Genomic DNA, 14,540 nt, shown 5'->3' with positions numbered 1-14,540 from the left:
GCCATGGTCGCCTTGGTCAATGATCTCCGTCTGAGCATCGACGGGGGAAGCGTGTCCCTGTTGGTGCTCTTGGACATCTCAGCGGCTTTCGATACCATAGACCATGGTATCCTTTTGGGACGCCTGGCAGAGGTGGGGATCTGGGGCACTGCGCTCCAGTGGTTCCGCTCCTACCTCTCCGGGAGGTCCCAGATGGTGCAGCTGGGAGACGTGTGCTCTGATGAGAGGCCCCTTAAAACCGGGGTCCCTCAAGGAGCCATTCTGTCTCCCATGCTATTTAACATTTACATGAAACCGCTGGGAGAGATCATCCGGAGACATGGGGCGCGGGGTTATCAGTACGCTGATGACACCCAAATTATTTTCTCTATGTCTCCGACTGATGCAGTGACCGGGGATGGCGTCTCTCCTCTCGTGGCCTGTCTAGAGTCAGTAATGGGCTGGATGAGGGAAAACCGACTCAAACTGAATCCAGAGAAAACGGAGGTACTAGTGATAGGTTCTCCTGGTCCAGGAATGGCGGTGGTTCCACCTGTCCTGAACGGGGTCACGCTCCCTGTGAAGGACTCCGTGCGCAGTCTGGGGGTGCTTCTTGACTCGTCGCTCCACCTGACAGCTCAGGTGAATGCGACGGTCAAGAGCACCTGTTATCAGCTTCGGCTTATTCGCCAGCTGCGCCCATACCTGGCCCAGAAGGACCTAGAAACTGTTGTACATGCTCTGGTAACTTCGAGACTGGATTTCTGCAATGTACTCTACATGGGGCAACCCTTATACCAAACTCGGAAGCTGCAAATGGTGCAGAACATGGCAGCCCGGCTGGTCACTGGTGTTTCCAGGACCAGCCATATAACACCGGTTTTGAAAGACCTCCATTGGCTGCCCATCCGCTTCCGAGCTCAATATAAGGTGTTGGTAATTACCTATAAAGCCCTAAATGGCTTGGGCCCAGGATACCTAAAGGACCGCCTCTCCCCATATATTCCGCCTCGCACCCTCAGAACGTCTGGGCAGCAATTACTAAAGGTGCCTGGGGCTAGGTTAGCCTCCACCGCACGGAGGACATTCTCCACGGCTGCCCCAGCCCTTTGGAACACGCTGCCCTCCGAGCTCCGCTCGTCCACCACCCTGGCCCAATTCAGGAAGGACTTGAAAACCTTCCTGTTCCAACAGGCATTCCCCGAATAAAATCCTGTGGGCCTCCCTCCTCTTCCGTGGCCAAGAGGTTGGGCTATGGGGCTTTTTTATTTTTATTTTTATATGATTGTTGTATATGTATTTTAATTCTTTTTGTCTTTGTGTTTTGATTGTATTTTAATCTTTGTTGTACGCCGCCCTGATTATAAGAAGGGCGGGATATAAATAAAAATTTTATTATTTATTATTAAAGGCTGCAGTCCAAATCTTTCAGCTTTCTTGATGTATGTATTCCAAGCCATGCAGATAATGGATTGGAACCAGACTTCTTGTCCTTTTGCCAATTCTGTATTCCTCCCTTTCTGTCCTTTCCCCCTCTTGTTTCTACCTCTGTAGAAGGTCCTTGCACACCTCAGTTGGTGTCTCAGATGCTTTAGTTCTGAAGGTTCCTCAGCACATAAAGACAGTAAGTCATTATGTTGAAAGGACATTGGTCTGAATCTAGATTAGCCATACCTAAAACAGATGTATCTCAATCAACTTACATCATATTGATTCTGATGGGTTTATTTTAGGTTGGACAACTACAACTAGGTCTTAACTTCCAGTTATGAGAGGAATAAATGAAAGAAGACAAAGTCCCATGTGCCATACAGTGCTCAAAATCTTTTGTTTCTAAAAAAAGCTCAACAACACATTTTGGCCTAATCACCAATTGACCTTTTTCAGAGGCTATTCACTTCTCAGAAATATTGGGAGTTGCAGTCTGCAATCTCTATAGAAATGGACCTTTGAGTATTAGAAGGAAGGACCTACTACATTTTTGTTCTATGTTCTAGTTAGCCAAGTGTTCAATATTTTTAAAACAGTAATATTAAATCTATTGATTTATTTCATTTAATTTCATTGAGAATTAAAGGCATTTAATTATATTAATTATAAACCAAGTTAACAGTAACTGAATGTTGTTACATGCCTTGAAATCATTTACAATTTATGGTGACCTTAATATGACTCTATCACAGGGTCATTTTTATAAAAATTATAAAACTGAGAGGGTATGACTCCTAAGGTTACACTTAGTAGGTTTCCATAGCCAAGCAGGGATTCAAATCCTGGTCAGAGTTGTAGTTCAACACTCAAACCACTATAGCACACTGGCCCTCATGTAACTGAATATGAAGAAGACAACATGCCCTCTTGAGCCTTGCCCTTCATGGCTGGCTGTCCAAGGTAAAGATGCCTTGATGGCGTTTCTGAGATAGGCCATCAATGAATCCCTTAGGGAAGGTTATGTTCCAGCTTGTTTGAAGGAAGCGGTGGTTAGGCTGCTCCTGAAAAAACCTTCCCTAGACTCCCTGGAGATGAACAACTATAGGCCAGTGTCCCATCTGCCATTTTTAAGCAAGATGATCAAGAGGACTGGTGCCCTTCAAGTGCTCTTGGATGAAACCGATTATCTAGCTCCATTTCAAACCAGCTTTAGGACAGGATATGGAGTTGAGACTGCCACGGTTGCCTTAGCTGATGACGTTCGTCTAGGTAGGGGGACTGTGACTCTGTTGGTGCTTTTAGACCTCTCAGTGGCTTTTGACACGATCGATCATAACATCCCGTTGGAACACCTGAGAGAGTTAGGAATTGGAGGCATTGTGTTACAATGGTTCCGTTCCTTCCACTTGGGCAGATTCCAGAGGGTGATGCTCGGGGATGGTTGCTTTTCAAAAAAGAAGCTTAATTATTATTGCAACATCCTTAAAGGTGCCATCCTGTCCCCGATGCTATTCAATATATATATGAAGCTGCTGGAAGAGATCATCCAGACACATGGGCAGGATGTTAGTACACTGATGACACCCAGGTATATTTCTCCATGTCTCAGTCTACAACTTTGACTACAGATGGTGTCTCCCCTCTCAACAAATATCTTAAGGTGGTAATGGACTGGATGAGGAAAAACAGACTAAAACTGAATACAGAAAAAATGGAGGTACTCACAGTAGGGGCCCATAATCCAGGTATAGAGATACATCAACTGGCCCTAAATGGGGTCACACTCCCCTTAAAGGACTGTGTTTGCAGTCTGGGGGTGCTCCTAGACTCATCGCTCCAGATGACAAATCAGGTAAATGCAACGGTCAGGAGTACTTGTTACCAGCTTCGGCTGATATGCCATCTGTGTCCTTTCCTGGAACCAGGGAACCTGGAAAATGTGGTTTCTACTTTCCTGGGCCTGATTGAACTGGTCAGTTGTACACCTTTCCCATTTTGGAGTGGTTTAGGTTTACAGGGCCTGGCACAGCCTATTGTGGGCTCATGCGGAGAGAGGGCCTAGTGAGGCCTATATTCTTACTGGTAGAATTTCAGGCCTCTGTGCCTAATGTGGCCTATCTTATTCCTTTCTCTACATTATTTCTGGTGGGTTTATAGGTCTGCAAACCTGGTTGTGGCCCTGCTATTGAGGCCTGGATCTGTGGAAGAAATGACAATGAGAAATAAAAAATAAAGCCAAGGCTATGTGCTTCCTTCACAGGATGAACAATAATTGTAATTGAAAATGTATATTGTGAAGTAGGTTTTGGTAGAAAAATAAGTAGTTCTGTTTTAGGCATGTTAAGTTTTAAGCACTGATGAAACATGCATGTTGAAATAGCTGAGAGACATGATATAACATGTTGTTCAGTGTCCAAGGAGAGTTCTGAGGTAGACAAGTATAGTTGGTTATCATCAGCATAAATATGATATTGAAGACCATAGGAGCTGGTAAGTTTACCTAACGACAGAGTGTACAGAGAGAATAATAATGGATCCAGGACAGAGCCTTTGGGGTCTCCAACTGGTATCAAGACGGAGTTAGATAGCTGGCCTCCAGCTACCACAGCAGATGACTAATTTAAAAGGTATGATCTAAACTAATTAAGTCCTATAATGTAGTCCAGTGTTGCTATTCAGGTTCCCTGACAGGTTCCCTTTGTCATGGTGCAGTTGCACCCTGGTCTAGAAAATGAAATGGATGTGGCTACTCGGAGGAATTGGAGCAAAGGTGACTGGGTCAATACAGTTCAAGTGGCAGGTGCATGAGTCAGCATTTGATGCATCATGGGTAGTCTGATGCAACATGCACACTGGATGAAGCCAGCCAGCTGTGCAGCATGGATAGTCTGATGCAACAGGCACTGGGAATGAGACCAGCCAGGTTTTAGTAGTGCAAATCATGGCTGTAACATGACCCAAGAGGACCACCTATATAAGGGAGTGGGACAGAATCTCCATTGTTGGTTGTTGTTGGTTGGCAAAGCACTTTGTTGGTCTGTACAGCGGTGTGAGTAATCAAGATGGAACTGTCTGATACTCTGTATATCTTTGTAAATACTTTGCAACAAAGATTAAACCCTCGTTGAGTGAATCTCGCTGTCTTGCGATTCAGTCCTCCAAGTTGAAGCAACAGCCTGTGTGGGAGGATTTTTCCTGTGTGGCTTGGGGGCAGACTCTTCACAGAGACCATCTGCTAGGCATTCCTGCCTATGTGTATCAACTCTGCATGTGTGGATGCTAAACCCCACGTGTTTGCATCCCCCAATGCCCATGCCCTAAAGAAACATTATGTACAACATATAAATGGTCAGAGGACCTAAATGCTATATGCGCTATTATTATTAACATCACCACATATATCCTAATTTTAGTGTGCTGAACCAGCCATGCATCAGATAGTTATTTCATAGATATTGTTTCTGGAAAGAAATTAAGCATCACAGAAACTGCCAGATTTAACTGGTATGCTGCTAGTAACCTTTGAGTTACTAATTAATTTGAAAGAACAAATCATTCACACAGAACTTTGAAAACTAAGTGTGTACCAGTAAGTCTAAATTGATAATATTGAATAATATTTGAACTCACTGTTCCTAAAACAGCAACTAGTCCAAAGAATTTATTCATAGCTTCCCAAACGTTTGTGGTCAAAATAATTATTAGTGTTAATTATATATGTTTTATTTAAATTAACTGTTAAGAAACACCTGAAACATCTCATCTTTTTATGTCAAAATCCAGAAAGCAAGGCATAGATAAACACAGTACTCCCAGAGATCACTATATACACATCTTTTAAAAAATATTTACCTTTTTGGTTCTAGATATAATTTTTCTGTTGCCAATTACACTTAAAGTGGTCTTTTTTACTTGTCTTATGATAAGCATATCACAGTGAAATTATTTGTTTAGTAGTGACATGTCTGTGTTGTTGTTTAGTAGTGACATATCTGTGTCTAAAGACTTCCACTGTCTCCCTTAAGTCTGGCTAAATATCTGCCCAACATTTTCTTAATTTAGAGAAGATGTGAACATTTCTGACAGAAGTGAGGAGGGAGCAGACAAAAGGAGATAGGGATTCACATATGATTGTTTTATCCAGAGACACCATTTTCTGCATGGAAAATATTATTCCAGGAAAGAAATATTAATTCCTCCACACAAAATTACAGATTTTTTTTCTATGCATAAAATATTTTCTGCATAGGAATTAATAGTTCTGTATTTAAACATTATTTTTCACACAGAAAATGCTTTCTTCACAGAAAATGATGTTTTCAGCATAAAATAACTACTGTAAGCTTAAATTTTGCATTGAGTAAGCCCCAAACTCTGAAGATTCTTGTCAGTCCAGGATTCTTCTTATGAGGGTTTCTCAATACTCAAAAAGCATTTTTCCCATTTTAAAAAATATTTTAAAATAACCATTTGGAAGCTCATCTGGGAGATTTAAGGGGGTAGGACATATCCACATCTAACATTACAAGCCAGACAGCCTAAAATTGACCAAAACATGCCACCTTTCAGTTTTATTTTTGTTTTGGTGAGGGCAGATTTTGGATAGATAAACAACAAAAAACATCAAGAAGCAACATTAATTAGTGTAGTATAAATGGCCATACATTAGCAATCTGGGTGAGCCCCAGAGTCGAGTGTACTGACTGGGGGAGAATTTCTTCTTTGTAAAAGATGCATCCATCAGTTTCTTCTTATTGACTACTTATAGTCCCTTGGACAAAGTAAGTACAAGTGTCAGCCATGCAACTAAATTTTATTTATGTGCAGTCTAATGTGTTGTTGTTGTTGCTGTCCGTATTATTATTATTATTATTATTATTATTATTATTATTATTATTATTATGCTTTATTTATATAGCACTGTACATTTGCACAGCGCTGTACATACAAACAATAAAACAGATAAGAGTAAACCTGCCCATGGCATACAATCTAAGAAATAATAGCATAATACATATAAATAATACATAACAATACAGGAAAGGGTTCAATAAAACAGTTGTTTCTGATTTATGGCAACCCTAAGGGCTTTCATGGATTTTATTTGGCAATATTTGTTGAGAGGAGCTTGCCATTCTCATCCTCTGAGGCTCTGAGAGTGTGACATGCCCAAGGTCACCAAATGGGTTTGATGGCCAAGCTCAGAATCGAACCCTGGTCTCTAGAGTCACAGTCCAACACTCAAACCACTAGAAGGGAAAATCCCCCCTTTTCACATTTGTTGGATCACATTTACTGTGGTTATTTTCTCTTTTTTTGTGGCTGGTATCTCACCCCATTCCATTTAAATGGTGTTATTGTGTAAAAGTCATATAAGTGACACACTGTTCTTCATAAATTCCATTTTAGGAGTTAGCTGGGGCAACTTGCTATTTCACAGGAATGTTAATAATAAAGTGAAAAGACTCCTGTACACAGCCATGAGCACACTGCTTGGTGAAATGATATATTGTATATGCAAAAATAAGCAAATACAAATACAAATATTTCCCAGTGTTACAGGGAAGGCAAGAATAGATATCAAATATCTATTCCACCCCCCCCCCCCCTACAACAAGAAGATTGCCACAAAACCAAATCTTTATTTCATCTTCGTATTCCAAGTGGGACTAAGAAGCTACCTTCTTTATCCCTTCATTTGGGACTGAAGCCTCTTTTAACCTCTCAGAAGCAGAAACCCCACTTTTTGCTCTTTTCTCTCTCCATTCTTTATTGGTTTGGTTTAGATTTTGACCTAGTTCTAGCTTATTGGCAAGCCACATCTTTTGAAAAGTATTTTTAAAATGGTAAGATCACTTGTAATGAAGTAACATGGGATGTGATTCTGCTAGAAGTAAACAATTTCAAGTTCCATGTTTCATTGCCAGAGGTTTGTTTTAGCACTTTTAACTACCAGATCATGCCTATTATTTAATCATGCTCATCATTCTCCTTATAATTCCATGCTTCACTTACAGTTATGGCATGTGGCTCCAATATATCCAGTGCCATCACAGGAGCAACTGAAGCTGTCCCATGTTTGAGTGCATTTTCCTCCATGCTCACAGTGATTGGGGACACACCTATTGGGATGAGAGAGAGTGACAAGTAAACAAGGATGAATAAGTGGCTGCATTTTGGAACTGCCCAAGCAGCAGCCTCTACCTTTGCCAGTTTGCTAAACCATGGCAATTAATCTTTGTTAGCTTTAGGCAGATTAACGTAATTCATGATGGAACATGGCAGGTGCACAAGGAGATGATAGATCATGTAATGAATGTTCCATTCTCTAGCAGCTAGCAATGGGTTGGGGGAATGAGGTGAAATGACAATGGGCTATAAGATTATTATTTATTTTTTGTCATCAAAAGGTCTCTGTCTCTCTCTCACACACACAGATACAAATTCTGCTCCTCATAACTACTATATTGGATAATTTTGTAAAAGCATATGCTATGTTTTCAGTTCCAACGAATAAGTGTCTGTAGTGTACCTTTCACGTGAAACAATCAGCGTATCAGCCATTTGCACAGGGAAAGTATGGATTTTATGTTTCCCATACTTGGCTTTTTATGGGGTTTTCTAAAGCAAGGGATACTCAGAGGTGGTTTTGCCCGTTCCTTCCTTTAAAATAAAGCCCACAGCAAGTGTGATTTATTGACAATGTCTCATACATGTACTAACCAGAGCTGACCCTGCTTAGCTTCCAAGATCAGGTGGGATCTGGTGCCTTCAGGGTATTTAGACAAGGTTATACTGGACTCTAAATTCCAGAAACTTATGACTGATGTAACTGAAAGCTGCTGTGAAGTCCATGAAAACTGATAGAGTTACTTACTCTTCCCTTTCTGGAATATGTCTTCCACAGACCTGGCCTTTGGTTCTGAAGAGCCATAGACAAGCTATACACAGCTGCCTCCTTACCCAATGGCACTAAAGCCACTCTTTCACAACTTACTAATATGGTGGCAGTGCAAGCAGAGTTTTGAGCCTGCTTGCACTGTGCTGTGGACTTATCCATTCCAATGTCTATTCCAGTCCTCATTACCAGACAAAAACTGGCAACATTAAAACCAATGGGCACTGGTATGGTTGCAAACACTTGAAGTTGGCACAGAAGTATACTTCAAGTCTAGATGTATGGAATCCTAATAGACCAGTGGTTTAAAAGCTGAGGTTTGTATACCCCCAGGGGTATTCAGCAAGACATTATGGGTTATGAATTTTTTCCCCATAATGGCAAAATACTCAATGACCTCTAAGATCATTTTCCCTCTCATCCAAGCTCTAGTCACTTTTTTCAGTCTGGCTGGAGAGGGAATGAAGGTGCTCATTGATGGAGTAAGAGAAGAAAGGGAGAGAAGGGGCAAAAGGAGAGTGGGGGAGGACAGCTCTCCATGGTGCTTGGTAGCAATTTGTCTGCACCTGTGCTTGCATGTTTGGTGAAGAAAGAGGCAGCATAGGCAAACAAGAGTGGGGAGAAAGGTTGCAAAAGCAAGCAGGAAGGGAGAGAAAAGTGGTGAAAAGAAGCGGGAGGGAAAGAGGTGGAAAAGACAAGTAGGGAATACTCTTCTTCTTGCTCCCCATTCCATTTTTGATCATCAAGCGTACAAGAATCTCCAGCTTCGGAAATGGAAAGTAGGCTTCATCTTGCTCCCTAGTTCTAAAACTGGAAACTCATGTATGCCCATTGACACAAAAGAGAGAATCGGAAGCAAGAGAGAGTCTACTCCCCACTTGTGAAGTTGATCAAGACCGCAAGCTAAACATGAGCCTACAGTACATCAACATCCAAAATCCACAAAACAGTGATGTCTTTATAGGGACAACCAAAATACACAAAATACATTTGACACCCTAGGTATTGCCATTTCACAAACAAGGTATTGGAGCCTAATGTCAACCATCGTGCAGTCCATTTTCAGATCACTTGAATTTCCCCTCATATATCCTTAGACAAAATTGCAAACACAGACTTTAACTTTTAAACCAGTGGAGGGTATCCTAATGAATAAATGAACACACACCATAAAGAGTTTGAATAATGGGCAAAAGTGTGCACAGTGGCCTGTACCAAGGGAGTGAATCTTCATATGAGAAAATGTGTGCTACAACAAGCATACACTTATTTTCCTCTGTGAAATGTTTCCAGGAACAGCATTCTGGACCTCCCATAATAATCATGGATGGCCAAACATTATTCTCTCTCTCTCTTTCTTATTAAACAGATATTTTCACTGCAGTAATATAACAAGTAATATCATTATCATTATAAAAATAAAAATTAAAAAAAACTATAATATTCATTCACGTTTTATCTTGTAACACTATTTCTTCTTAAAAGTAAATACAATTTAACCTTGAAAATATTTTAACAAGATTCTGTCTCAACAACTCTGCTTCCTTATTTTTCTTCCAACTTTATATATTCTTTAAAGTTCCTCATTATTTTCATACCTCATTACAAAAGGTATCCTTTGTACATGCTATCTAGATTTCCCATAGAACATTTAAATTTAAAAATTTAAACCAGGAAGTACTCTGGGTTTCAGAGAAACAAGTCATGCCAGATAAATCTTTTCTCTTTTGTTGATAAAATTACCAGCTTGGTAGATGAAAGGAATGCTGTGGATATAGTATATATTGATTTCAGTAAGGCCTTTGATAAAGTTCCCCATGACATTCTTGCAAACAAGCTTGTAAAATACGGGCTAGACAAGGTAACTTTTAGATAGATTTGTAATTGGTTGTCCAGCTGGACCCAAAGGGTGCTCAAAAATGGCTCCTTTTCATCCTGGAGAGAAGTGACCAGTGGGGTCCCACAGGGTTCTATCCTGGGCCCAGTGTTATTCAACATCTTTATCAATGACCTGGATGACAGAATTGGGAGCATACTTATCAAATTTGCAGATGACACCAAATTAGGAGGAGTAGCTAACACCCCAGAGGACAGGATCAAAATTCAAAATATACTGAATAGACTAGAAAGCTGGGCCAAAGCGAACAAAATGAACATCAGTAGAGAGAAATGTAAGGTACTGCCTTTAAGGTGGAAAAATGAAATGCACAGATATAGGATGGGTGACATCTGGCTGAACGAGACTACATGTGAAAGAGATCTAGGAGTCCAAGTAGACCACAAGTTGAACATGAGTCAGCAGTGCAATGTGGCAGCTAAAAAGGCCAATGCAATTTTAGGCTGCATCAACAAAAGTATAGTGTCTAGATCAAGAGAAGTAATAGTGCCACTTTATTCTGCTTTAGTCAGACCCCACCTGGAATATTGTGTCCAGTTCTGGGCACCACAATTTATAAAGGACATTGAGAAACTGGAGCATGTCCAAAGGAGGTTGACTAAAATGGTGAAGGGTCTAGAAACCATGCCCTATGAGGAAAGACTAAGGGAGCTGAGGATGTTTAGCCTGGAGAAGAGAAGGTTAAGAGGTGATATGATAGCCCTGTTTAAATATTTGAAGGGATGTCATATTGAGGAGGATCCAGTTGTTTTTTGCTGCTCCAGAGACTAGGACCTGGAACAATGGATGCAAGCTGTAGGAAAAGAGATTCCACCTTAACATTAGGAGGAACTTCCTGACAGTAAGGGCTGTTCGACTGTGAAACACTCTTCCTGGGAGTGTAATGGAGTCTCCTTCTTTAGAGGTCTTTAAGCAGAGGCTGGATGGCCATCTGTCAGGGATGCTTTGATTGAGAGTTCCTGCATGGCAGGGGGTTGGATTGGATGGCTCTTGTGGTTTCTTCCAACTCTATGATTCTTAACTGTAAACCCTAGCACAGTTCTTGGTTCACTGTATCCTGTTCCCTGCTGACAGCTGTCTGCATCTGAGACCTGATAGTGGATCTAGGCTGTGGGCCTCTGATGTATTTCAATTACATCAAAAGTACCACATTATCTTTCTGTTTATACTGCTTCAAGTTTATATCACTATAAAGAGATTTTTTTTAGTTGAAGCACAATTCAGAAAGGATAGAAATATGTGTGTATGGGATAGGTGGAGTTTGAGGCCATGAGGGAGGGAGAACTGAATATGTTACAAGGGAAATCCACTCATTTTTTATATCAGGATTGCTGCGGTTATGAGATGGCCCCAGACAGCATTGTCTGGTAAACCATTACATCTAGATATCTCCTGTGAGTTTACTAGTTTGCTAGCAATGGGCAATAGTAATAGCATCATAAAGCTGGAGTGCAAGTGTCAGAATTGTCCATGAGATCACAATCTGCAAGGGACTTTGTTGAGCAATGAGATGGCATTTCCAACTATGCTCCCATGTGGTGTTGATATATCCAAGGCACTGTGGGCAATTTAAAATCAGAGCGGGATACGGAGTTGAGATGGCCATGGTCGCCTTAGTTGATGGTCTCCGTCTGGGCATCGACAGGGGTAGTGTGACCCTGTTGGTGCTCTTGGACATCTCTGCGGTCTTTGATACCATTGACCACGGCATCCTTCTGGAACGCTTCAGAGAGTTAGGTATCAGGGGCACTGCGCTCCAGTGGTTCTGTTCCTACCTCTCAGGCAGATTCCAGATGGTGATGCTGGGAGACAGCTGCTCCTCTAAGAGAGAGCTGACATTTGGTGTCCCTCAAGGTGCCATTCTGTCCCCCATGCTATTTAACATTTACATGAAGCCGCCGGGAGAGATCATCCGGAGTCATGTAGCACGGTGTTATCAGTACGCTGATGACACCCAGATCTATCTCTCTATGTCTCCGACTGATACAGTGACGAAGGATGGCATCTCTTCTCTGGATGCCAGCCTGGGGTCAGTAATGCGCTGGATGAGAGAAAACAAACTCACGCTGAATCCAGCGAAAACGGAGGTACTCGTGATAGGCACTCCAAGTCCAGGGATGGAGATTTGTCACCCAGTCCTGGATGTGATCACACTTACCCCTAAGGACAAAGTTCGCAGCTTGGGAGTACTCCTGGACCCATCTCTACAGTTATCATCTCAAGTGGATGTGATGGCCAGGAGTGCTTGGTACCAGCTTAAACTGATACGGCAGCTGCTTCCCTACCTGGACCAAAAGCACCTTGAAACGGTGGTACACGCACTGGTAATCTCTAGACTTCTGTAATGTGCTCTACATGGGATTACCTTTGTACCAGGTTCAGAAGCTTCAGTTAATTCAAAATGCAGCAGCCAGATTGATCACTGAAACTTCCAGGTCAGACCATATAACACCTGTCCTAAAATCCTTACACTGGCTGCCAATTAGCTTCTGGGCGCAATACAAAGTGTTGGTTGTTACCTTTAAAGCATGGCTACATGGCTTGGGGCCAAGTTACTTGAGGGAACACCTCTCCCTACACAATCCGCCCCGCACCCTCAGGACAACAGGGAAGAATCTGTTAAGACTACCCAAAGGTCAGACTAACAGTTACTTCCAAAAGAGCATATACAGCTATGGCCCCCAGGTTATGGAACAATCTGCCGGAGGAGATCTATCTCATCACGATCCTAGATGCCTTTAAGAAGGCACTAATGATGGATCTCTTCTGGCGGGCATACCCACCTGACCTTCTATAAAGAACTTTAGGAAACTCCACTTCTGGTCATAACAGCATAACTGCCCGTTGCCCTGTGATTACTGTAATTGAAATTTTTTATACTTTGTGATGTTTTTATGATATGTATTTTACACATGATTGCCTGTATGGAGATTTTTGGTTATAATCCCACTTCGATTTGTTGGGAGAAGTGAAAGAATACAAATAAACTTATTAAAATGGTAGATGGTTGACTATCCCACAGAATAGGGGTGGGCACTTGTGGAAGACCAGTGGATGCATTAGCCTTCCAGAAGGCCCTGCAGAGCTATATCCTTCACTGCACCTGCTCTTGCAAAAAAACCCAACAATCATGTTTTGTCCCAAGCACTTTCTCGGGGACATGGAGGCATGTTATTGGGATTTCCTGAACCCTAAAAGGCATTTTGGGCATTGTGAGGAAGAACATATTGACTATCTGTAACTGTTGTTCTTTGAATGGTCATGTGTGTGTAGGAGACTACAAAACAAGCAATTAAAAAGGAAAAAAAATAACCTGACCGCAATGCAATCCAGCGGGAGAGGGAGACATTGGAGCAGGATGAGAGAGGTGGTGGTGGAAAGATTGGAGGACAAAGAGAGAAGAATTGGAGGACATTAGAGAGAGGGATTAACAGAGGGGGAGAAGGAGAAGAACGAAAGAAAGAAAGAAAAAGAGTAGATAATATTGAAAGTGGAACTGAAATAGAGGACAGTAGCTAAGGAGCAGAAGTAGATGACAGTGGAAAAGGAGTAGAAGTGGACGATAGCGGACAAGGAGAAGAAGCAAATGATGGCAGACAAGGAGTAGAAGCAGACGATGGCGGATGAGGATTAGAATCAGACGATGGTGGACGAGGATTAGAAGCAGACGACGGCAGACACGGAACAGAAGTAGATGACGGCGGACGAGGAGGAAAGTAGAGGAAGCAGAAAGAGTAATAGTTTTAGAGAGAACTGTGAAAGGGAGAATCTGGTTTGGCGTTTTCAAGGTCAAACACCACATGTAAAATACAGGAAGTGAGGCAACAGGAAACAGGAATAACAACTAACAAGAGGTGGCAAGAAAAGATGAGACAGACTTTAGATACAAAGAATACAATGACACGTAGAGGTCTGGAGGACTAATTACAGATAGTGAAAGGAAGTGAATAATATATTAAGTAAAGAGATATAGCAAGTGAGGATACTAATATTCTTAGCTAAACGGATAGATATACAATGACCCATAGAGGACTGGAAGAAAAACACAAAGAATTGTAAGAAATCAAAATTTAAAATTCAATATCTTTTTATTCAATATCTAAGACATCTGATATACTGAATAAGACAGTGAAGACAAGATAAAAGACAGAAGGGGTCAGAGAGAGCCGTTAAAAAATTTGCTAAGAGGTTATAATTGATCTCTCAAACTACAAAAATGGAAAGAACAACAGTGGTAACAAGAGGAGAAAAGGAAAAAAATGCTACAACACACTGAGCAAAAACAGAGTATACCACACAGACCCTCTTTTGAAATGAAGACAACAGATCCCAACC

General features: G+C 41.5%; 1 protein-coding gene across 1 annotated transcript in view; it reads right to left on the bottom strand.

The window, feature by feature from the left end:
• CNTNAP2 (contactin associated protein 2) overlaps positions 1-14,540 on the bottom strand; it is a 1,400,287-nt gene that overhangs the window by 530,844 nt on the left and 854,903 nt on the right. Inside the window, exon 11 of the mRNA XM_042471198.1 lies at positions 7,426-7,532. Within this exon, the coding sequence (XP_042327132.1) occupies positions 7,426-7,532 (107 nt within the window). The remainder of the gene's footprint in view (positions 1-7,425; positions 7,533-14,540) is intronic.

The sequence above is a fragment of the Sceloporus undulatus genome, chromosome 6, assembly GCF_019175285.1.
Source record: "Sceloporus undulatus isolate JIND9_A2432 ecotype Alabama chromosome 6, SceUnd_v1.1, whole genome shotgun sequence".
Lineage (NCBI taxonomy): Eukaryota > Metazoa > Chordata > Lepidosauria > Squamata > Phrynosomatidae > Sceloporus > Sceloporus undulatus.
The sequence above is the reverse complement of the archived record's forward strand: the minus strand, read 5'-3'. Positions and strand labels throughout refer to the sequence as shown.